Source organism: Bos indicus, chromosome 7 (assembly GCF_029378745.1).
Source record: "Bos indicus isolate NIAB-ARS_2022 breed Sahiwal x Tharparkar chromosome 7, NIAB-ARS_B.indTharparkar_mat_pri_1.0, whole genome shotgun sequence".
Taxonomy (NCBI): Eukaryota; Metazoa; Chordata; class Mammalia; order Artiodactyla; family Bovidae; genus Bos; species Bos indicus.
This window is the reverse complement of record NC_091766.1, coordinates 65,096,067-65,121,818: the sequence shown is the minus strand read 5'-3', so window position 1 is coordinate 65,121,818 and position 25,752 is coordinate 65,096,067. Positions and strand designations below refer to the sequence as shown.

The 25,752-nt window shown below is 43.7% G+C and overlaps 1 protein-coding gene across 1 annotated transcript; it reads left to right on the top strand.

The window, feature by feature from the left end:
• The first annotated feature begins 8,608 nt into the window (after positions 1 to 8,608).
• Positions 8,609 to 10,293, top strand: LOC139184207 (small integral membrane protein 15-like). The gene has a single exon (XM_070793890.1). It carries the CDS (start codon positions 8,783 to 8,785, stop codon positions 9,005 to 9,007), a length of 225 nt encoding a protein of 74 aa, XP_070649991.1. The 5' UTR covers positions 8,609 to 8,782; the 3' UTR covers positions 9,008 to 10,293.
• The last annotated feature ends 15,459 nt before the right edge of the window (positions 10,294 to 25,752 follow it).

Here is a 25,752-nt window from a genome sequence, read left to right as displayed (position 1 = left end):
CTCCTTCAACAGTTAGGGAAAGGAAGCTCAGAGAGATCAAGTCTTTCCAGGGACTTGCAGCCCATCAGTAGTAGAACTGTTCCTCACGCCAAGATTGTTTCCCCATGTCAGCCCTTGAAAATCCATGTTGGGAGCAGAAGCATCAGTGGTGCTGCAACATTCTAGCTTAGACTGAGCTCTCCTGCAGGAACCATGATTTTTTTCCCCTGGCAGTCAGGGCTGGATCAAGAAATGGTCCTGCTGGGGCCTTTTTCTGGCTCTACTCACTGCCCCTCCTGAAAGCCCAGGAACCACAGCACAAACCGGGTGAGATCCCTAGAGCCTCATGACAAGTTTTGCCAAGGACCGGCCTCTCTGGGCAGATTTATTCATCAAAGCTCCATTGATGGAGATTCCAGCCACTACAATAATGACTTACCCGGGGAATCTTTCTGCTTTGCTCAAATCCCTCCCTCAGGAAATCTGAGCTTGTGAAATGAGAGTCCTTAGGGGAGATGGCTATTACCTGAGAGACAGAGATACTGGGACATTTGCCTCCCAGCAGGTGGATAAGGTTACAACCTCACGTGAAAAGATTGCTTTTCTATCCAGATTTATTAGCCAAGAGTTCCCTAGGGGCTCTGCTGTAGCCAGTCAGGTCATCTCCTGCTCAAAGACCCTCAGAGGTTCCCCACTGCTTCCCCAATAAAGTATTCTGGCTTAGACACTCCCAACTCTCCTCATTTGGGCTGCATCCTTTCTTTCCAGCCTTATTTCCTCTAACACTATAGTCAAAGTCACTGTTCTCTGAGAAGAACAGTGGGGAAACAGCTAGTACATCAGTGGCAGGGCTGAGGCCAGAGCAAGAATGCCAGAGTCCCACTCATGCTTTTCATCCTGCTTTCCAACAAGAAACAGAGCAGGAGGCATAATGTTGATGGCATACAAAATCCCAAATTCAAAGTGTAGCCTTGCTTCTTATGTGTGTAAAATCCCATCCAACCAGTCTCATGGGTTGGCTTTGTATGTACCATAGGTTAAATGGAGAGAAAGGATTTTGCATGATGACCTGGGAAACCTGGGTTTTGTACTTGCCTTTGCCCTAAACAGACTGTGTGACCTTGGGGGCAGCCTCCCAACCCCAGCCCCTTTACCCAGTCCACTTTCACCCTGCACAGTCGAAAGGCTAAACTACATGATCTTTATGTCCCTTCCTGGGAGACATTTCTGTTTTTTCCCAGCAGCCCAGAAAATTTCTAAACCAGTAAAGAAGCATTTTCCTGGGATTGATGGAAGCTGGCCAGGGCTGGTGAGGAAGGGCCAAATTCAAGAGTTTGGCTCAGCAGTAGGAAGGAATTGCTAGCAGGGTTGCAGACTGGACTGGAAAGAAAAAAGCAGAACTGTGAATCCTGGCAGCTAATAGAGCAGACCATTCACTCACAAAGCGTCAGTGAGTCCTGTTCTGGGCCAGACACTGTGCAAGGTGCGGGGGTGGGTGGGGGTGGAAATATAGTAACAGGCCAGATGGAAAAAGTTCTTGGTCTCAAATAGGAACTTAGAGTTAATAAGGGTGAATAGCAGGAGGCAGGCAGTTAAACAGCCAGTAGAAATACAGAGTGAAGGAGAAGGGGGATGTGGAAGGCCACAGGAACAGAAGGAGGATTCCTGTCACAGTACAGGAGGGGTCAGAGAAGGATGCTTAGAGTACCCTTAACCTGATGAATCTGGTTATTTGTGAGTGAAAAAGACAGGAAGGGTGTTCTAGGCAGAGGTTTAGTCTGGGGGGGAAAATGCCCAAGCCTAGGGAAAAAAAACGCCAAGTTCAGCAAATAGCTAGAGAGATGAATGGTAGGGGGTGGGGAGGGCATGGAAAACAGAATGAGGGCCAGAACACAGGCAGCTGCTTTGTAGCCAGTGGGAAAAATGGAGCAGGAGAAATGGGCATCCATGGCTGGGTCTAAGTATATTCTGCACCTTGCAGCCTGAGCAGAGGTCCCAGGGCCAGGATCCTCAAGGGAAAAGACTAAGTGAGACTGCGGTTGCTGAAGAGCTGAGGGCTGAATGATGGGACAAAACTAAGATGAGGAAAAAGGGAAACAACAGTGTGCTGGGGGAGAGAAGGGAATAAATCCTCATTGACAACTTGCTATGAGGTTGGTCTTAGCCTTAGTTTTTCATCTAAAGAATGGGGCTACTTCCAGGACTAGGGTGAGGATTCAATGAGATAATACACATCTGCTTAGCATGCAGCCTGACACACCATGAGTGGTTAATGAATCGTAGCTACCTTTATGACTACTGCAAGTTCATTCATTCCACAACTGTTTATCGAGTGCCGACTATATGCCAGGCATTGTTCTAAGTCCTGGATGACATCCATGAACAAAACAGAAAAAAATCACTATTCTTGCATGGTTACATATTAGTGCTCACTCTTTTTATCCTCACAACCATGTGAGGAAGTTCTTATTGCTGCTATTTTATAGATAAGGACTGGACACTAGGCTAAGCAACTAATCCAAGGCTAGGAAGTTAACCAGTGACAGAGGCAGGATTTGAACCCAAGTTTTCATGATGACATACCCAAGACTCCCTCCACTACCCCACCCTACCTCTATACAAAAGGCAACACAATTAATTATTGCTTGTGGTGTGAATATTATTTTCAACACGGATTTTCTATACTGATCTGGCTTTTAAACCCTCTGTCTTGTCATTCCTGTAAATCATGCAAACCCATCAGAGTATGTCTGATATGAGGGAGGGAAGATGCTATTGTTTTATTCATTGAAACTGCAAGAACTTCAGGGGAAGTAAAGGCCTTTGTAGCTGGAGCAGTGGGGAAGGTTTCCCAGAGAAGCTTGGGCCTGTAGCCACAGGCAGGAAAAGGACAGCTGAAGGAGTAGAAACAGTTTAAACAATGATCCAGAGAGTAGAGTGTGCAGTGTGTGTCTATGTGTATAGGAATGATATATGTGTGTGCATGTGTTGATTGCCTTAACAAGTATTTACTGAGCACCTAACATGTCAGATACTACACTAGGAATCATAGCAAACAAGGTGAGCTAGGTCCCTGCCCTCGTGGAACTTACAGTGTGTGTGTGTGTGTGTGTGTGTGTGTGTGTGTGTGTGTGTGTGAAGAATGGGGATGCGAAATGCACCTGCAGATAAGGCATTCATCCCAACAGAGACTCCTTTCTCTGAATTTTAGCTCCCTCAGCTGTGCTTCTGGATTTTTTGCCCCCTCCCCATCCCTACTTTTGCCGACTGGAGGAAGGGTACAGCCTCCTGCAAACTGCCCGTGGGCTCAGGAAGTCCCAGATGCCAAGCTGGGCTGCACTGAGAGTGAGGGGCTTTGACTCATCCTTGCAGGCTGGTGTTCCCTTTTGGTATGGGCCTTTTATCTACTAGCTCGGTGCAGACAATCAATGCTAATCTAGTCTTCTGAGACCAAATGAAACAGCCGTCATTTAAAGGGCTTGAGCTCTCTTTTCTGATTACCAAGCGACCTACATTATCACTCTCACCCCAGCCTGCCTGGGAGGGCATTGCCATTGACAAAGCCCAACCAGGCACTCTCTCTGCTGGGAACTGGCTATAATTTCTTCTGAGCTTGCCAAGCAGAGGAGCCTGGCCAAGAATTGCAGAGGCAAGGCTCTCGCCCTGGATCTGCAAGGAACTCCCAGTGTGGCTCTAAGAGTGTCTGTTTCCACCATCACCACCCGCTTGGCCTCAGCTTCCCTACTTATAACATAAAGGGATTAAACCAGACAATTTCAGAGGTCCCTTCCCCTGATCCTAAATTCTAGGTCACTCATGATGCCAGATCACACTTACTGGAGGCCTGGCGTACTGTGATTCATGGGGTCGCAAAGAGTCGGATACGACTGAGCGACTGAACTGAACTGAACTGAACTCTAGCCCTAAAAAGTTTCCAGGGACTTCCCTGAAACCCATATGATGGGTATGAAGCTTAGCATGGCAATTAATAGCATAGGGATTTATGTGTATAGATATACACTGATGTGAATATTTCTAAGACACATTAAGTGAAAAAAATCAAGATGAAGAGTGGTTTCAATAGTATAGTATGATATGACACATGTATATTACACACATTTGTATAAGCACACATATGTATAGAATATTCTAATATCTTTGGAAGGATACAAAAGAGCCATGGAGGAAGGGAACTGGGCATCCAGGAAGAAGATTTAAATTTCACTTTTTTTATTTCTTGATTTTTTAAAAACCATGTGCATTGCTGTGTCAAAAATTAGTAAACAGTTTTAAAAATAGAGTGTGGACTTTGCCATCAATTCACTTAACAAATATTTACTGAATATTAATTAGGTGGCAGAGGCTGATACAGGAAGTGGTAAGTGAGAGAGTCCCTGCCCCCATGAAGCCCACAAAGCCAAACTGATAATGGCCAAATCAGTAAGTGCAATATAATGCCAGGTAGCCATAAAGGGCATGAGATATACAAGACAGACTTGAATATGACGCCTGGCTTTTCATAACAAATTGTTTGACCTTAAGGAAGTTGCTTCAACCTGTTGGTCCTCAATTTCCTCATCTGTAAAACGGTAGCAATTAATGCTCCAATTTTTTGTGTTTGAGAATGAAATGAAGTGAGTATCAGTATTGAGACATAATAGGAATTTGGCAAAGGTTGGTTATTGTTTTGGTTAATATTACTAGGGGAAGGGTTTGGAGGGGAGTGGATATGGCCAAGAGCTGTGTGGGGACTGAAGGCGGTGGGAGTGGGCATTACCTCCCACCTGGGTGGTCTCCCTGGGTGGGAGACAGAGCAGGTTTCGGGGACACAGGGAGAGGTGAACAAACTGGGCTTGTTGTGGGTAGGCTGATACGGGAGAGGAGAGGTTAGTGACCCAGCCCAGAGGTGACACAGAAGACAGAAGTCAGCTTGGAGCCTTAACCAGCAAGGAGCCCCACATAGCTCCCCCAAGGCACCTGGTCTGGCCAGGAAATGATATGAAGGCTGGAGGAGGGAGAAACCCATTTACCTCATGTCTGGGGTGTCCAGGGACAAAGTCATTTGGGTTTCTTGGCAGGGCTGGGTCTCTGAGTGGCAAGTGTCTCCATGTTAGGCTGATGGGAGGGTCCATTTAGAGCTTCCACCCCATCCTGTGGTGATGCCTGACTCCTTCCTATTGTAGTAATCCCCTGCTTCCCAGAGTAGATGAGAAGGTCTCGGTGACATTGCGCCTGAAGGTTTCTGCCTAGACTCTAGATGCAACTAGGAACAGAAAGAGAGAGTGTCCTCAGGGGTCCCCAAGCTGAGTCTTGGTCCCCGAGGGCTGGCTCAGAGACACAGGGGTGGGTGTCTCACCACTACACACCCAAACCAATGACGGGTGCTTCTTAGGCAAATGGGCTACATCCCGGGCAGACGTTAGGCTGGATCAAACTCTAGAATCATCTGTGACAGACAGTCACTTGTTCAGTGACTTAAAGCTTGCTGGGTGCATGTTCATGAGTGTTTATATGTGTGTGTGCCTGTGTATACATATGTTTGTATATGTGTGTGCATGCATGTGCATCTGTGTCTATGAGTGTGTGGCATAAGGGAAAAGGAAGGTAGTGCAGGTCCAGTGGATGGAGGAAGCCAGAGAAGCGAAGTGTCTGCTTCTCAAGAGAAAATGAAATTCAAAGAGAAAATCATTGCTCTGGGGGACTCCGTGAATCTCACCTGCTTTTAGTGAATCTCATTCAGTGAAGCTTTTTATGCAAATCTACACAAACAAATTCTGGGCCCTGCTTGGAGTCCTAGGAGGGTGGGTTCCATTTCAGGAGCTGTGGGGTGGAAGTGAATCTAGCAGGAGGTCCCTCCTGAAAGCTGAAGATAAGAGGCTGGCCATGGCCCGTGGGGCTCATTTGACGGTTCCCAGTGATAGCTTCTTAGCCACACGTGAAATATCCATCTATGGTTTTTTGACATAGACTCAAATTGTCAAATTTATCCAAACTATTTTTGAGCAGCAAAATCCCCCTTTGCCTAAAGGAGGTTTTAAATAGAACCCTGACATAGAAAAGAGAAAAAGGCAAGCTGCCCTGGGTCAAATATGGAGATGGGGATGGGAACTCAGTGCGCCCCACCCCACTCAGGTTCTTCCCACCTCCTCCACTCAGGCTTCAGTCTCAGCCCACATTAAAAACCCTTTGGCTCCTTCACCTTCCCCACTGTAGAAAACCCTCCCGGGTCCTGCTACTGTGCCCACATCCCTTTGAACTCAAAAGAGGCCTGCCGCCTGCCACCTAGGGGGCTCACTGTGGTCCTAGGGTAGAAGGCCAATTCTTTCTGGAAAAATGAACCTTAAAGAGACCATGGCCAGCAACTTGGGAGATGACTCACTGGTTACTCCTTCTGTGACTTTGCCTCACTGGTCAGGGCATAGGTTCTGAAGTCAGCTTTGAATTCTTGCTTTGCTACTAAAAGCTGTGTGATCTTGAACACATCACTTAACCTTTCTGAACCTGCTTCCTCTTCCGTAAAATGCACACAGTTCCTCCATCACAGGTGCGTGTAAGGAGGGAAGGAGCTGTTAAATATCTTAGGTGGCAAAAGTGAAAGTGAAGTCGTTCAGTCGTGTCCGACTCTTAGCGACCCCATGGACTGCAGCCTACCAGGCTCCTCTGTCCATGGGATTTTCCAGTACTCAAGAGTACTGGAGTGGGGTGCCATTGCCTTCTCCTAGGTGGCAAAGGCACGGGTCTATTATGGCCCAGGGAAGTAATTGAGAAGAGAGATCACTGCGTGGGGGCCAGCAAGAGCACGTCGTCTCCACCCGATTATTTCCCTGTGGGGAGGCAGGCCCAAGGAATGGCATTTTCCTAGTTTTCTAAGAAAAAAATCAGAAATTCAGCTCTCTATGTAAAAACTCCCAATTTTTAGAACTTTATGTAATAACTCCCAATTTCAACGTTTTGAACACTGTGGGTCAAATAAAACACACCCGGGGGCTGGAAGCTTATAGCCATAGATGCCAAGGGACAAAAAGTGACACGTAGGAGTCGCTCACTAAGCTCCGTGGACCAGCACACCTGCTCCCCTTCTCCCCTTTCCCTTCTGTCCTGCCCTCCCCAGGGTCTGGTTTGTTTCCACTCAGACACTTGCCTCCTGCCCCTGGATGCCCTGGCAACTGTGGTTAAAGGCAGTTTGGCGGCTTTCCAGTGTGTATGTAGGTGGGTGGGGAGGGGAGCCTTGAAAGGCACCTCTTCTGCTTTCTGCCTCTGAAATTCAAAGCTGGCCTCTCGAGGAGTGATGCATCTTTGCTCTGGGTGCCCGAGCCTTGCTGTAGCCGGATTAATCATGCTCTCCAAAGAGGAACTCTCCAGGGCTCTGGTGATGTCCTTGGACGGTCATATGTGGAGGTGGTCAGGCCCTTGTTGCATCCCTCTGATGTGTGTGTATGTGTGTGTGTATGTGCCCTCTGATGTGTGTGCATGTCTGCGTGTGTTTGTGTCAGGGTTAGGGGCACAGAGGGATTGGTCTTTAATTTTCTTAATTTCCTTCCTTCCTTGTTCTTCCCTCCCTCCCTCTGTCTCTCCCTCCTTCCATCTGTTTTTCTTTTGACAAAAGTTACTAGGCTTTTGCATAAATGATGCACACTCACTGATAACATTTTAACTCAGAAAAGATCAAAGAATGTAGTTTTAAAAAAAATGGAAAGCAAAAACAAACTTCTCAGAAAAACCACTGGTGAGTATCTTCCCAGAGGTTTCTTTACGTGTAGATAAACTGATACAGAAATGAGTGTTTAATTTCATGTAGTTGGGCTTATAGAATATCTGTGTGGTTGTGCAATATGCTTTTTTCTTCAAATAGTATGTCCAGGGACATCTATTCCTGGCAATGTTCTCAGATCGGCACCATGGCTGTGTCTGCAGTACCTCAGACGTGTCATAAATTATTTATCAAAGCCCTTGTTGGGAAGATGCACAAACCACCCCCTTGTCAAGGTCCCCAGAGCTCCCCTGGACCCAGGACACACGATCCTGTGCCTGGACGCTGGGGCAGTTTCCTTGCTAGTCATCCTGCTTCTAGGCCTTCCATGATGATGCAAACCCACACGGAGCTGGGACTGACTTGAAATCTGCCCAAAGGATCATGTCACTTCTCTGCTTAAAACCCTAGAATCTCTTCCCTTCACTCTTAGAATAAATTCCAACCCCCTTACCATGGCTAAGAAGACTGGCATTTTCATGATGGGGCCTTACATGTGGCTTCCGCTGCTGCCAGTCCAAGACTGTTCACTCGTACTTCAGGACTTCTGAGCTCATGGTTCTGTTGGATCCTTGCAAACGAGCTCTTCCACCACTCAGGTCTCAATTCAGAGAGCACCTTCCTACTCCCCCCCTCCACCCCTAATCAATGCTGACCCCCTTACCCTTGACAGTCAGGTCCCAGTAGTTTGCTTTTTATTTTGTTTGCAACATTTTCACTATGTGAAATTGTCGCACCGATTTGTTTCCATGGTTGTTATTTGCCCTCAAGGGCAGGGACCTTGTTCTTAGCACCTAGACTGGGGATCCTTGTTAAATAAACAACCCCACCAGGCAATCTCTACAAAACACCAATGCTATTAAAAATCCCTATTCTCGGCTTCTGCCTTCCTGCTTCCGGCCTGGAGTATATAGAATTTAAACCTTCTCTCAGAAGTGTATTGGTGAAGTTAAAGAAGAAGACAGCCAACCAAAGGTCATCTGAAATTGTGACTGGCTGATAATCCCAGGACAAAATTAGAGACCACTACTCAAGCATAAGGCCTCCACAAAGATGTTTGATTTAAAGGCTTGGGCTGAGTATGTTGTGGAATGGGCTGCAAAGGACCCATATGGCTTCCTTACAACAGTTATTTTGGCTCTGACTCCATTGTTTCTAGCAAGTGCTGTGCTGTCTTGGAAATTGGCCAAGATGATTGAGGCCAGGGAAAAGGAGCAAAAGAAGAAACAAAAACGTCAAGAAAATATTGCAAAAGCTAAACGACTAAAAAAGCATTGAAGGAATGAACAGGCAGTGCGTCCAGAGGAAAATTGTTCGGAAAATTATGCATCTTTGAAAGGACCTATTAAGGTTTCTTTTTGGATCTTATGACAGTATTACTAAATGAAGTCTGAGCCTGTGGAAGAATGTCAGTTCTCACCTGTACTGTAGCAACTTTTCGGCTTCGGCATAGAACTCTGTTGACAGTTACTGTAAATTGGGATTTATTATGCTACAGATTCTTATAACTGACTTTCATTTGCCTTTTTGCAGCTTATGTGTGAATACTAAAATGAAAACATCCTGTGAAGAAAAGTGGCTTTAGATTATCAACTCTATTCAAAAATGGCTTAAAATGTCCTGTTCTGGACAAAGATTAAGAATGTAAAAATCAAGAGTTGTTCTGAGCAGAAAAGCGTGGTTTGGCTTAAAAGATACATGGTGTATTAATTACATCTCTTTATCATTATTACTTATTTCTTGGAATAGAATCATTTCTGGTTTCCTCAAAGCAAAATAATATTATTCAATGAGTACTTCTTTATTATCTGTATTTTTCTTATTTTAGCTTTTGAGATACTGGTAATTACCAGATAGTCTGCATTTTCAAAAATCTAATTTTATAAAGAATTGTCTTGACTATGTAGAATACCACCTACTGGATATAATCATTTTTGTACTTATGAACACTGCCATTTTCTTAGAGATGACTTGAGTAGAGTAACACTATGATTTAAAGCTTAAGAATAAAAATGCCAAACCTTGGAACCAGTTTATTCTCACTTATGCTAAGTAGAAATGTGAAGTAGTTAACATGTCTTATCAGATAATTTGCTGATTATATAGATACCACTTTTGTTTTTTATTCCATTCTTTGTTTTAATTCATGTGGTGGTTATGTCCTTTACTTTTTGATCAGACAGATTCACAGTGAAAATTAAAATTTCAACTTTCTTTTAAGGAACTTTTAAAGAGTTACAGTTATCTTATATGTCATAAATGGTAAACAATATCCTCTTAATATTTGGAAAAATTTTGTCTGCATTGTATTAATTGGGTGAAAAAGGTGTAAATTGTGTCAAAATGAGAATGTTATAATTAGAAATAAAGAGGTAAAGGATATTTCCTTCAGTTAAATAGTATAATTGGAACTTTTTACTCTTTAACATGGCTTTTTTAAATGCATGGTTGATAATTTTGTTTTCAGTAATTAATAGCTTATTAATGTTTTCCTCACCTCTAATAATGAATTTTAATTTGCAAAAAATTGTCCAATAGCTTTAATTTAAAAATGAAACTAGATATTGAAATAAATTTGATACTTAAAAAAAAAAATCCCTATTCTCCAGTTCTTGGGGTTTTTCTGTAATTCTCCTTTAAATGTCTCTGGTTATGGGACTTCCCTGGTGGTCCAATAGCTAAGACTCTGTGCTCCCAAGGCAGGGGGCATGGGTTCAATCCCTGGTCAGAGAACTAGATCCTACCTGCCACCTAAGAGTTCATGTGCTGCCACGAAGATCAAAGATCCAGAGTGCCACAACTAAGACCCGGCATAGCCAAATAAATCAATAAATACATTTTTTTTTAAATAAATAAAATACCTCTGGTTTTCTAAGTGAACTTGAGTATGTCTCTCTGCTCCTTGCCCCCAAAAAAGCCCAGCCCAGAAGCCAGCTCCAGCCACTTCTCAGCTTTATCTCCTCCACATTTCATTACAAATCCTTATTCTTTAGCCAGATAGGAGTCTTGATCTTTCCAAACACACCTCCCTCTGCAGGAAGCCTCTCTGTGCTGCTTCTCTCTCTCTCTCTCTCTTGCTCTTGCCATCTTGCTTCTGCTGCTTAAACTTTATCCATCCTTAGTCCAGCTAAAACTGTCACTACCCCCGGGAGTGTGCCCTGTTTTTGACCATAAGAATGATCATTTCTCTCTTCTGTATGCATGAGACACTTCATCTTTTCCACCCTTGAGACATTAGGACTTTCTACCTCCAATACTGCCATTTCTGTCCTAGCTTGATCTTTCCTAGTATATTATGAGTTCCTCGCCAGCAGAGGCTATGGCTTGTTTACTTTTTCATAACAGTTAACATTGAGAAAGTACCTTATGTAGGTTAGCTCTTTTAAGACTCTGGGTTGGGGATGTAAGTAAGCTTGCTGAACAGATGAGGAGGTGGTGAGAATTTAAGAAACTTGCTGAAGGTTACACAGGGAGGAGGTGGTAAAGCTAGGATTTGAATCCACAGCCTGAAGCCAGAGTTCACCTTGGCAGCGATGGCAAAAAGCCCTTTCGGTTGTTTTCGTTTCCCAGTGCAGTAGCTGCCTGCCCTTAGCTCCCAAACTCTCAGGTCTTTGAAGTGAAGGATCTGCAGGGATACTGTTAGTCTTAACGAAAACAAATCAAAGGACTGTTCGCTCAAATCCAGATCTGAGTGTCTGCCTGCGGGGCTCCACATCATTACTCACTGATGATTCAAGAGTCAGGCTCGGGGAACCAAGAGGAGATGAGGTGATTTCTATTACGTTGTCACACTGAAGTGTTCCTCTAAATGATGCCCATGGCTCCATCTCTCCCTCTTTATCCAGCTGGGAACACAAGGCAAGTTCTGTTATCTTTCATGACTTGTGATGTTGCTTCCCACCCTATTCCTTTTCTTCCCCAGCAGCTCCCTCCTCTTACCTAACGCTTACTGATCTCTCAGTGAAAAACATTTCTGATAAAATGTGTGACCCTGACAAAGCCCTTTGCCTTGCACACCTGAGTAGCCATTTCTGCAGCTTCTGTAAATGAAGTTAGAGTACTGATAAGGAAGTGGTGGCCCAGAGAAAGCATGGAATCTGCCCAAGGTCACACAGCAAGTGGATGGCTGATGTTGAACCTATACAAAGGTACAGAGTATCAGTGAGCCCAGTGCATACCCACCAGCCAGTCTCAATAACTAGCAAAATTACTCTTGCCCACTTCCCTGCTCCCAAATTACTTGGGAGGAATGTTTCCCAGGTGCCCTTGCCTGGGTTTGCGATTGAACAGAAGAATGAAAGAAAAGTTGGTCTTGGGGTATGTGTGTGTGTGTGTGTGTGTGTATGTGGAGAGGGACCTTGCTCTGCTTCCCTCCTTTCCTTCACCCTCCTAGCTACCTAAATTCCATGTCCTGTTGATTCTCTCCTTGTTATTACTCTTTCTATTCTCTCCTGGTGCCTTCTGAATCCCTGTCGAGGGACTAGGGACTCAAATGTTCTTCTAGATCACCGAAATTTAGGAGAGGTCTCCAGAAAAGCAACTCTTTCAAGCTCCAGAGGAAAGCCAAGCCACTTGGGAAGGGTTTTCAGACCTAGATTTTGTTGAAAGAGAGACATCTGTGCCTTCTTTCCTGGGTCACAAAAAAGCATGGAGTATTTAATTTTACAGGGAAAACTTCAAACCTATCGTGTCCGACTCTTTGCGACCGTATGGACTGTAGCCTACCAGGCTCCTCAGCCCATGGAATTTTCCAGGCAAGAGTACAGGAATGGGTTGCCATTTCTTTCTCCAGGAGATCTTCCTGACCCGGGGATCAAGCCCAGGTCTCCCATATTGCAGGCAGACACTTTACTGTTTGAGCCACCAGGGAAGCCCTTACAAAAGTATAATGAATATTAATGAACACATATACTCATCACCCAGCCTCAACAATTAGCAGCTCATAGCCCATCTTCTTTCATTACTCCCAGACACTTCCTCTCTCCCAGATTACTTTGAAGAACATATGAGAAATGGTACATTGTTATATATTGCTATAAAGTAGTCAAAGATGGCCTCTGTGTATGGATTCCTAGGTTTATTTTTTCACTAAAGATTGAGACCCTTTAGTTTAGAAGCCAAACTCAAATTTTTACACATCCAGTTATTTTCAAAACATCCCAAACAAGCAGATTTTTAGATTTTTAGAGACCACCTGCTTTGCATACCCTGGAAACCTCACCCAGCCCCTGCTGATCATCGATAAGATAGGGCCTTGTGGTTATGAAACCCCCAAGGGGCCTTCCAAGTTCCCTGACCCAGAGACTCCCCACCATAATGATGAGGGGCAGACTACATCTAGACACCTCCATCCCCTCTCTGATCCTCTTATCCCCTGAGCCTTCCCTTCCCCCACACCACCCTACGCTCTGGACAGTCTCATGCCATGGTGGACTTCCCCTCTCATGCAACTGTCTGAGCATCATGCAATAAAGCTTGTTGCTTTGTGTGTTTTTCCTTGTTCATTCCCTCAATGTCTCAAACTCCCTACAGCTATTTCATCTGTAAAACTCTCAGTATATATATTTAAAGCCAAGAACTCTTTTGAAGACTACAAGTGCCCAACAGATGATTGGATTGAGAAGTTGTGATATGTGATATATATGTATACATACGATGGAATATTACTCAGCCATGAAAGAATGAAATACTGCCATTTGTAGCAACATAGATGAACCTAGAGAAAATCATGCTTAGTAGAAATAAGTCAGAGAAAGACAAATACTCTATCACTTATATGTGAATCTAAAAAGTAATACAAATGAACGTATATACAAAACAGAAACAGACTCATAGATATAGGAAACTAACTTGTGGCTGAACAGGGAGAGGGAAGGGAGCAGGGAAAATTTAAGGGAATGGGATTAGCAAATCCAAAGTATTACATATAAAATAGATAAACAACAAGGATATACCGTATAGCACAGGAATTATACCCATTGTCTTATAATAAACTATAATGAAATATAGCCTGCCAAAATCACTATGCTGTACACCTAAAACTAACACAATATTGTAAATCAACTATACTTCAATAAAAAATAAAATAAAAACAATATATCATCACCTTGAAAATGAATATTTCCTTAATAACCTTTTCAGTGTTCCTATTTCCAGTTGTCTCAAAATATTTCTTTTTCAGTATCTTAATTTGTATCCATATGCGCTCTGAGCTCTATGTATTTGGTTTGGTTGACATGTCACTTAACTCTCTTTAATCTACTGCTTGATTCTTTCTCTCTCTTGTGCATGCGCCCCTTGCAACATTTGAAGTTGTCCATATTTTCAATTTTACCTTTTTGAAGGATTTGCAGTTGTATCTCATTATGGTTTTAATTTGCATCTCCCTAACAACTAATAACATAAAGCGCTTTTTCAGTTGTTTGTCATTTTATATCTTCCTTTGGAAAGTGTCTGTTCTATTGTTGTGCCATTAAAAAAGTTGAATTGTCTTTGTTATAGTTACAAGAGTTCTTTATATATTCTAGATGAAAATCTTTTGTCAGACTTACATATTATGAATAGCTTCTCCTAGTTGTGGCTTACCTTTTCATTCTCTTAATGGTATCTTTTGATGAGCAAAGATTTTGATTTTGAGAAAGATAAATTTATCAATATTTCATGGTTGGTTAGTACTTTCTGTGTGCTATCCAAGAAATTTTGCCTACCCCAGCCTTCCTATGCTTACTAATGCATGACATATCTTTTCATATTATTCACTTTCCATCTTATCATTTATATTTTAAAGAGCATTTCCTGATGACAGCATGTAGTTGGGTCTTGCCTTTTTATCCAGTCTGAAAGTCTGCCTTTGAATTAGAGTGTTCAGTCTATCCCACTCCAGTGTTCTTGCCTGGAGAATCCCAGGGATGGAGGAGCCTGGTGGGCTGCCGTCTATGGGGTTGCACAGAGTCAGACACGACTGACACGACTTAGCAGCAGCAGCAGCATGAAGTAATATAATTATTGATATGTTGAGTTTTATGTGTGCAGTCTTGTTATTTGCTTTATTTTCATATGTTCTTCCTTTTGCCTCCTTTCCTGCATTCTTTTGAATTAATTATTTTTGGTTCTAATTCGTCTCTTCTGCTGACTTTTGAGCTAGACTTCTCTGCTTTACATCTGGTTGATTTATGGAAACAGTGAGCATCCTTAACCTACTGTAGTCTGCTTAGAGTTAATACTGTATCAACTCACATGCAATATAAAAAATTTACAACAGTGTATTTCCATTTACTCCTTGCTCATCCTTTCTGTTATCATACATTTTACTTCCACATATGTTATAAACTCTACAATACATTAATGCTTCTGCTTTAAAACACCCATTATGTTTTCAAAAATTAAAAAAGAGGGAAAAACCTTTTCTATTTCTGTATATATTTATTATTTTCATCTCTCATTTCTTCAGCTACATTCATGTTTCACTTGAAAAACTTTAGTATATCTTGCAGTGTGGATCTACTGATGACAAATCCTTTCAGCTTTTGTTCTGAAAATGTCTTTATTTTGCTTTAATTTTTGAAGGCTTTCCCCCTGGATATAAAATTCTAGATTGTCAGGGTGGTTTTTCTCCTCTTTTTCTCAGCACCTTGAGTATGTCTTTATATTTCTTTCCTGGCTCAAATTGTTTTTAATAAAAGTGGTTGCTTTTCTGTTTTTCTCCACAATATACTGTATGTTTTGGCCTTGGCTGCTTTAAAAATGTTCTTTGTATCTTTGATTTAAACAGCTTGACTATAATGTAGCTTGTATGTTCCCTGTGTTTATCCTGCTTGAGGTCCATTGAGCTCTTTGAAGGTAACTGGTATTTTTCAACAAATCTGGGTCATTATATTTTCAATTTATTTTTCTTTTCCAACCTTAATCTTCTCTACTGCTGGAATCCTAATTACATATATGGTAGCCTGCTTGATATTATCCCAAAGTCAATGAAGCTCTGTTCATTTTCTTTTTTTTTTAGCTTTTTTCCTCTGTTTCACTTTGAATTGATTCTATTGTTATATATCCAAGTCCATTGATCTTATCTCCTGTAGTGCCCAATCTTCTGTTTTGCCCACTGAAATTTTCACTTCAGATATTTTCAATTCTCAAATTCCCATTTTTTATATTTCCATTTCTTTACCAATATTTTTCTATAGGTTCATCCATTATATTTATATTTTCCCCATAATTTAAAAAATGTAATTATAATAGACATTTAAAAGATCTTTTCTATGAATTATAATATCCGTGTTGTCTCTGCACCTGTTTCTCTTGATTACTATTATTTTTTCCTCGTATGGTCTCCTTTTCTTGTTTCTTCACAGGTTTCAAAATTTTTGATTGTATAAGGGGTATTGTGGATAATATCCTGTTGAGCCTCGGATTTGGTCTCTTCCTAAAAAGAGTTTTGATCTTTTTTCTGGTAGGCATTTAATTTACTAGTGGGCCATCTTGATCATTTTGCTTTTCTTTTTATAAGAATTTCTCTTAATATGAGCAAACTTGAGCACCTTTCAAAAGGTTAAGAGTCACTTCCACTTCTTTTTCTGTGGACCATTAGTACAATTCTCTAGCCTATTTTTTCTATAGGCTTATTGGTGTTCTCCTGTAATTTTAGAAATTCTTTTATATATTAGATGTACGATCTCTTTGTGATGTAAGTTGCAAATATTATTTCCAGTTTGTTGTTTATCTTTTCACTTTGCTTATAACAACTTTTGCCATGCCAACATTTTTAAAAATATAATCAATTTAGCTATATTTCCCCTGTTGCTTATGGATTTTAAGTCATAGGATTGAGTTCCCCATTCCCTGGCTACAGAGAAATTCAACGTTTTCTTCTAGTACTTGCATGGTTTCCTTTATTATATTTACATTTCTGATCCATTTGGGATCTATCCTAATGTATGACAGAAATGAATGCAATTTTATTTTTTTCTATATGGCTTTCCAATGATCTGAATATAATTTAAAAGTCCATCATTTTCCTCTGATTTCAGCTATTGTCTTTATCTAATATTAAATTTGCATATGAATGGGTCTTTCTCTGACTTCCTGTTCTGTTTCATTTTAATTATATAGGTTTCATAGCATGTTTTAGTGTCTAGTAGGGCTAGCCCCCACTCTTTGTTTTTCTTTTTCAGGATTTTTCTCACTATTATTTGTTGTTCTTCCGAATGAACTTTATAATCAACATGTTTAGCTGCAGGAAAAATCTGAAGGTATTTTTATCGAGACTAGCAAGTTTTTATAAATTAACTTCAGGGAGAATTGTCATCTTTAGACCAAGCAGACACATCACACTTTTCCCCATACCTCTTTATTCCATTACCTGTCTAGGGCCTAGAAGCATCTGAGTCAGCAATTCTCCTTAAAAACACTGGAAATTGCAAAGAATGAAGTCTCTGGCCCTGGCACACAGTGGGTGCTCAACAGATATTCATGGAACGAAAGAATACTATTTGCCAATCAAGTCCTGAGAGTTTCACTGACTTAGCAAAGGTCACATGACCAGGGGTGGCAGAGAAAGGGATTGAAAATGAAGATCTGCTTTGCTGCACAGTCCAGTGGTGTTTGCGGCCGTTCGAGTGCTGGCCCACACGTCCTTCTCACCTGTTAGCTGGTTAATGGCCACAGACTCAGTCCCAAGCCCTTAACCATCTTGGTTATTCTCAGATACACCCTATTAACACAGGCCACAGGGAGGGAGACCTCAAACCTTAAGGGAGAAAAAGGCCCTGGTGACTTTTTAGCTTCATAGAGTTGGGTTTGAGTCTCTTTCTTTCTCTTTCCTCCTAGCTCCCCTAGGCCTCATCAAATCTACTGTGGCAAGCACCCCAAGGCAGCATTGCAGAAAGGCAGGGCAAGGGGAGCCCTGCCCACTATTCTGGGGTTTCCGTGCCTCTTTAGAGGGAAGAGCAGAGGACTGCCAGTTCTCCAGGCTTTAGGCCTCCCAGTACCCCTGGATACGGAAGTGTCACAAGCAAATTGCCTTTAAAAAGAACAGCTAATTTTATTTTATTTTATTTTTTCATTCAACAAATAGATATTGAGCAGTTCCTCTGTACCAACCACTGTGTTAGCAGTTAAGGCCTGGGAGAACTCAATAGACATGTTCCTCATTCTAGAGGCAGGGGCTGAAAAATAAGCCTGTGAGAAAAATGCCTTCTATTAGGACAGGATGGGAACTATGAGAATGTCTAGTGCGGGCGCCTCATGTGGGGATGGTCAGGAAGGACTTCTCTGAGGCTGCCACCTTCCAGCTGAGTCCTAAATGAGAGGAAGAGAGGGAGGGGAAGGAGAGGGGATGGAATGTGAAAGAACCTGGAGGCAGGTTGGAAAAACTGGAGGGAGATCAGAAGACTGGGACATGTGGGTCAAAGAGGCGGCAATCCGAGAGGCGAGAGGCGAGTCAAGCAGCTAGGAGCAAGACTGAGGTGGGCGCTTCTTGCTGGCTGCGGTAAACATTTCTCTGCCTTACAGGATGAAGAGGGAATTTGGCCTTCCCTCTAAAAGTGGGTCTAAGGTTCAGAGCTGAGAATCTGGAAGTGCTGCTTTCTTCCAGTTCTGATGAGGACTGCTAGCAGAGACACCCTCTGCAGGGCCCACTGGAAAGCAGCAGATTGGTCCAGCTACCTGTAACCAGTTTTGCATTCCCCCTCTGGTTTGCAATTGAAAGGCAAGGAGAGAGGCAGAGTTGCAGCTTGTGGGGAACAATGTTCCCCTGAGAGTCTTCCTCCCTCCCCCTCCCTCTTACCATACTCCCTAGAGGCCAGTTAAAGGGTGAGGGGTTGGGAGGACTCCAGGGGAATCCCTCCTGCACTGTGCGGGCTACTGTAAGAAGGCGAGATTGACAGGTAATTCTCTGGTGGACATTTGCTGAGTGGCAGAGCCTGAAGTCTCTCAGGGGCGGGGGTGAGGGGAGTCTGCAGAGTTGGCTTTACATGAAGTTAAATGCCACTCTAAGAAAAAAAGATACATCACCAAAACAAGGACCACCACATCCTCAGAGACCACCAGCACCTCGTGGATAATCGTTGACCCTCTGAGAAGCCAGGGACATCTCCCTCCACTCTCAGGAGGTCTAGTGTGTGACACAGCAGCTGCCCACCTTGGATACCAGATGGCAGAGGAGGAAGGAGAGACCTGAGAATCAGAAAGGGAGGCAGGTGGACGTTGCTCTGAGATGTAGGGAGCAGGCCAAGCCTCTGCCCACTCTGGTCCTGTTTGAGCCATTGGTCCAACCCATACTAGGAAGAGGGAAGAAATGGACTTTAAATGACCAGAATGTTTGGCGTCTGCCGAAGTGATCATCACCAAATGGGTGAGGTGATGGATCTGAGGGCTTCCCTGGTGGCTCAGACGGTAAACAATCTGCCTGCAATGTGGGAGATCTGGCTTCGATCCCTGGATTGAGATCTCCTGGAGAAGGGAATGGCAACCCATTCCAGTACAACCAGAGGCACAGATAGAAGGAAAACAGGCCACTTCATGCTAATGGCTAAGTCAGTTACTTGTCTGTTATATCATGGAATTTTCCAAACAATCATATAAGACAGGTACTATTATTGCAGTTTTTGAGATGAGGGGACCAAGGATCCAGGAGAGGAAGGAACTTGAAACCACACGACTAACAGGTAGCCAAGCTGGGATTCGAACTCTCACTGTTGGGTTCAGAAGCCAGTTCTCTCACTAGCACCTCCCATATAAGGGAGCCTGAGCCGGCACTCCAGGCTATTGTCTCCTCTCCCGGCTGTTCTTGGAATGAACCCAGTGAGGGGAGCTCGGCACCTGCCCAGACACCTTATCACATTTTCAGATGGCTGTTGAAATAGCAACTCACATTCTTCAAGGTTATTATGGTTAACATGCACAACAGTCATTCAATAAGCATTTATGAGCCTCAACCACCATGCTGTGCATGCATGCTGAATCGCTTGAGTCGTGTCCAACTCTTTTCTACCCCATAGACTGCAGCTTGCCAGGCTCCCCTGTCCATGGGATTCTCCAGGCAAGAACACTGGAGTGGGTTGCCATTTCCTTCTCCAGGGGATCTTCCCGACCCAGGGACTGAACCCGAGTCTTTTACGTCTCCTGCATTGGCAGGCAGGTTCTCCACCACTAGCGCCAGCTGAGAAGCCCTGCTGGGCACTTCCCACCTTCTCTGAGGGGAGGGCTCCATAGGCAACTCTTTCATCTGTCTTCTGCATATGAGGGACGGGAGACTCAGAAAGACTGTGACTTGCCTAAGGTCATACAGAGCTGGGACCACCGCCACAAAGCATTTCCTGAGTGCTCAGTACATGGCCGGCACTGTGCTGAGTGCTGGACATGGTCCCATGGGGCTTGAGAATTCCTCCTGCCCAGCACTCTTTCCACTGCCCCAGCTATCTTCACCCACTCCCACGTCTGATCCCTGTTTCCTGCGTGGAGTTGATGCTTCTCTGGCCAAAGGGCTGACTTCCTGACTTGGGGAAGGCCCTGTAGCAGGGAACCCAGGAGTCTCGTGGAAAAACAGAATTTGGCTTCCTTCCCCAGCGTCGGCTCATCACACCTGCCGACCTACTGCTGTAGGAGAAGGTGCTGGCAGTTCAAAGCATGGGCCCTTGATTAATTTCTCATCCTCTATAAATAAGTGAATAAAGGCACGTTCTGCACGCACTGCTGTGATGCCTCCTTCGGGCCTTGTTACTCACAGGTCTTGAGATGTCAGACTTCAAACTTCCAGTCATACTCTATCAAGCTTCTTAGCTTGGAAGTGGTGTCCTGTACTCACCCCCACACCCAACCTAGGCTCCTGCTGACCTGTCTTTTTTATGGACTCACCAGTTTTTCACACAGCTCTGCTTTCCTGGCAGCCCATCACGGCAGAGTAGCTAAGCACATCAAATCTCAGCTCTGTCACTTCCTGGAGGTGTGACCATGGATAAGTTACCTAACTTCTGTGGTCCTCGGTTTCTTGATATATAAAATAGGAATAATGAAAATAGTGTGTATCCTGGAATTAATGTCCTGCTTGGGAATCAGACACTAATAACATAGGCAGTCACACACACAAGAACTTCCCTCAGTGATGAGTAACATGACAGAGAGTGATGGAGAGTGGTCAAGGAGGGCTTCTCTGAAGAGGTGACACTTGAGCTAAGACATTAAGAATGAGAAAGAGAGGATTCAAAGAGGATCTTATGGCAGCTGGCTCCAGACAGAGAAGGAAAAGAGAGTGTGACTCTGGACAAGCTCTCTGAAGGTGGGGAGAGGTTGGTTAGAGGGGTCCCTGGTGCTAGCGGGTGGGTGGGGAGGTGGGTCAGGCCTCTCACAAGGGGCATGTTAAGCAGAGATGGGTTCTGAAAGGCTGGGTCATGTAATTAAAGCCCAGGAGTGAGAGAAAAGAGACATCGGTGGGGGACTCTGAGGCTGTCATGAGGCCCATTCTCAAGTCTCTCAGGGCTGGCTCCTTGAGTACTTTCCAGCCTCCTGGTCAGTGAGGAGAGGAGAAGTGGCAGGTCCTGCTTTCCTCACCACACGTCTCCATCTCTTCTCCTCCTTTCCTAAAGTGAAACTCTGTCCCGAGAGGGCTGGGGTCAGCCATGTATTAATACACAGAAGTTCGTAGGCTTTCCAAACAGGGCAACACAAAAGGCATTGATTGGTCATGTGGGCCAGCTGTGATGTAAATACTCCCGCCATGGCCGATTTTGCATTTCCAGCCTAATGTGTCGTTGCGGAGTTGAGAAGTGAAGCACATGATCAGCCCCTGTGAGCAGGTGGGCACTGGCTGCAGCTCACCCCTGCATTCACACCTGAGGAACAACCACAGGTATTTAGGAAGCATTTGCCATGCATCAGGTGCAGTGGTAAGCACTTTCTGTGTACACAATAACTGTGAGATAGGAACTGTTAATACTCCCATTTCACAGGAGTGAAATGCATCATGGATAAGCTTGGTAACTTACTCAAAATCATAGGCAGCCACTGAGTTGAGATTAAACTCAGAGTAACTTAGAAGAAAGGGAACAAACCCTAAGCTCAGTGGATTTTTGTGTGTAAAGGAGACCAGTCCTGGGTGTTCATTGGAAGGACTGATGCTGAGGCTGAAACTCCAATACTTTGGCCACCTCATGCCAGGAGTTGACTCATTGGAAAAGACCGTGATGCTGGGAGGGATTGGGAGCAGGAGGAGAAGGGGATGACAGAGGATGAGATGGCTGGATGGCATCACCAACTTGATGCACAAGAGTTTGGGTGAACTCCGGGAGTTGGTGATGGACAGGGAGGCCTGGCGTGCTGTGATTCATGGGGTCGCAAAGAGTCGGACACGACTGAGCAACTGAACTGAACTGAACTGAACCATATGTAAGCAGATCATGACAGGGAACACTTCTGGCTCCAGCTGGCTGTTTTATCATTCCTATCTTTGATACTCTCCCTCCAAGGTAACCACCATTTTGATTTTTATCATTAGAGATTCTTGCTTGAATTTTTGTAATCTGTGCAACTGGAGTCATTTAGTACATAGTCTTTTGTGTCTTTGCTTCTTTCCCTCCAGTGTCTTGTTCTTTCTCTCCACACATGTCATTGCGTGTTTTAGAGATTTGTTCTTTTGAACTGTCATATGCTTGTTGGCAGTGTGTGAGTATACAGAGTGCGTCTAGTGGATGGCCTTTGGGCTTGTTTCTGCAGAGCATGCTCATAACCACTATGATATACAGCCACTCAAGTCTGGGTGCACTCCCTGACTTTTCCTGTCTCTGGAGTATTTGCAACCTTAACATGCGGGTTGAGAGGTATCACAGGATATATTCGTTCTTGACTGTGGCTGTAGCAAACTACCACAAACTTAGTGGCTTAATGCAACACAGAGTTATTACTTTACAGTTCTGGAGGTCAGGAGTCTAAAATAGGCTGGCAGCTATGGTTCCTCCGGAGGCTGTAGGGGGACAATCCCTTGCGCTGCTTTTTCCAACCCCTGGAGGCTGCCTGGGTCCATCTCTGCTTCTGTCATCGTGTCTCCTTCTCTGACTCTGACTTTCCAGGCTCCCTCTCCTAAGGACCCTTGTGATGACATTGTCCTATGCAGGTAACTCAGGATATTCTCCCCATCCCAAGATCCCAACTTAACTACATCTGCTAAGCCTTTGGCCATGTAAAGTAACATATCCACAGGTTCTGGGGTTAGGACATGGACATCTTTGGGGGACATTGTTGTGCCTATCGCAGTGGACTCTCTTGATGTAATGGAAAGACCTCAGTATGGGAATCAGGAACCCAGGGTGCTAGTCCAGTCCCTTTGTTGACTTACTGTGGGACCTTTCTGGGCTTTTGGCTGGTATAAAATGAAAGGCTAGGATGTACTCCATCTCATAGAAGCCTCCCAGCCTCCACTTTCTATAAGTCTGTATATAAGCATTAGGCTTGGGGCTCTATCCCACCACCCTTTCTATCTGAGTGTGCCAATTTCTTCCCACCCCCCGGGCAAAGGGAGCACCCCTTCTGAGAAGACCTGGGAGGCCTGCAGCACACCCCGCTCTCTTCCCCTTCCTTTTTATCCTGTGGCCTCTGGGCCTTTCATTCAGAATGACTTTGAAAGCCTGCTATTGATTTTCCTGTTGCCTCAGGTCATACTTTCCTCCCTTCATCTTCCTTTAAGTGGAAGTTTGAAAACCCAATTTTGGGGGGGGGGGCGGAATATATATATATATATATATATATATATATATATATATCACCCACATGATTACAGGGGCTGGGCTGATGAGGCAGCTGTTCTGGGAGGCTGGGTGTAAAGTGCTTGGAGGAAGTAATAAAGACGCCCTTAAAGACTCCTTTCTGATATGAGCTGACCTGGTCTTGCATTTGCAGCTGATTGTTGTTCTGGGCTCCCAGCAGTGATTGAAAAGAAAAAGTGGGATTCCACATATAAGTGATAACATATGATATTTGTCTTTTTCTCATTTTCCTCAGTATGACAATCGTTAGGTCCATCCATGTTGCTGCAAGTGGCATTATTTCATTCTTTACTATGGCTAAGGAATATTCCATTGTATATGTGTACCACATCTTTATCCATTTCTCTGCTGATGGACATTTAGGTTGCTTCCATGTCATGGCTATTTTAAATAGTGTTGCAATTAACATTGGGGTGCATGTATCTTTTTGAATTGTGGTTTTCTCCAGATATATGCCCAGGAGTGGGATTGCTGGATCACATGGTTGCTCTATACTGTTCTTCATAATTGTAAATAAAGTATACTCCAATAAAAAAAAAAAAGTTTAATGAAGGAAAAAAAAAGAGAAAGTGAAGGCCAAATTCTTTTCTTTGTTGTTAATAAAGAAGCCTACTTTGTTGAAAGTGAACCAGGAGCCTGTTGGGTCTTCATTTTTTCTGCTAGCCAGGCAGTTGGTCTTTCCTAGCTAGCACTTTGCAGCTGATCACCTCCTCCATCCATTCTCTCATTGATACAGTCATTCATGAACATCTGCTTTTTCTACTTTGTATGGTGATTAGGGCATGTGCTTAGAGATCAGGTGGTCATTCATTCAGTAAACGTTTTCTGGGTGCCTACTTTATGTTAGGCAGTTGGTCAGGCACCAAGGACAAAATGACAAGCCGAATAGATAAGGAGTTTGCTCCTAAGGAGCTTATAGCGATGGAGGAGACAGAGGGAAACTGTATAATCCCACAAAATATAGAATCACAAACTGTAGCAAATGCCAGAAATGAAAAGTCAGGGAAGCTATGAGAGCTAATTCCAAGAGGGCATGAGCTAGTTCAGGGGTGAGGCGAGGGCGTGCTGAGGAAAACCTGCTGAGCTGAGAATTAACTGGGTGAGAGAGGGAGTGTGATGGACATAAAGCATTTGCTCAGGTAAAGTCCCGAGGCAGAAGAAAGCTGATTAAGTATGAGGACTTTGGAGGTGAAGAGGGTGAAGGGCGAGGGAAGGAGAGCAACACTTAATGGGAGAGTTTTGAACTTATTAATTTCATAATAAGGTCTGTGAACAGGTTAACTTTCAGTGTCCTAAGACATAAAAGGGGCATAGAAATACCTTCCTTGCAGAGTGGCTTGGAGGTAGGAGATAGATGGGCCCCAGGCTGTCTAACCCCTGTGGACAGATACTCCAAAATAGCAGGAGTGAAAGAGGAGCTGAATCGTGCACAGACAATAGATAAAAGACCACATATTCCTCAACCTTGAAGTCAAGGAGACCTCCCCGACTACATGTATGCAGAAAGGCTCTTTGGAAGTCAAAAGAGGGGATATCACCTCACAGTAAGTGATGTCAACCTACCCATAGGCCTCTTCAATAGAATCCATCTTGGCTAAGAAATACGCACGCATACATGGGAGGATCATGAGATATACAAAATACAGACTCAGAATTAGGAAAATCAAAATGACTAGCCAAAGGAAACCAGAAGAAAACACACAATAAAAGTGATTCAAACTACCACAAGGGTGAGACTCTCTCAGCACACCATGTGTCTATCTACACACCCTCTTTCCCACCCCAAGATCTCAAAGTACTTTATTTATTTTAAACTTTTAATTTTATATCGGGGTATAGCCAGTTAACTGTATTATGACAGTTTCAGGTGGACAGCAAAGGGACTCAGCCATACATGTACATGTATCCATTCTCCCCCCAGATTCCCCTCCCATCCAGGCTGCCACATAACACTGAGCAGAGTTCCATGTGCTATACAGTAGGTCCTTGTTGTTTATCCATTTTATTTATTTTTAATTTTTTTCAAACTTCAAACTTTTTATTTTGTATTGGGGTATAGCCAATGAACAATACTGTGGTAGTTTCTGGTGAATAGCAAAAGGACTCAGCCAATAGCAGTATCTATAAGTACTCTTTTTCCTCCTAATAAACACTTTTGTTTCACCACTTTCCATCTTTATGTGGAAATTCCTGTCTACACAGCTGACAGGCCAGGGCCTTGTCACTGGCCACTGATCTCTGGTGGTCTAGTGGCTAGGATTCAGTGCTATCACT

Coding starts and splice junctions, on each gene's coding strand:
- LOC139184207 (XM_070793890.1), top strand. CDS start 8,783: ATGTTTGATTTAAAGGCTTGGGCTGAGTATGTTGTGGAATGGGCTGCA.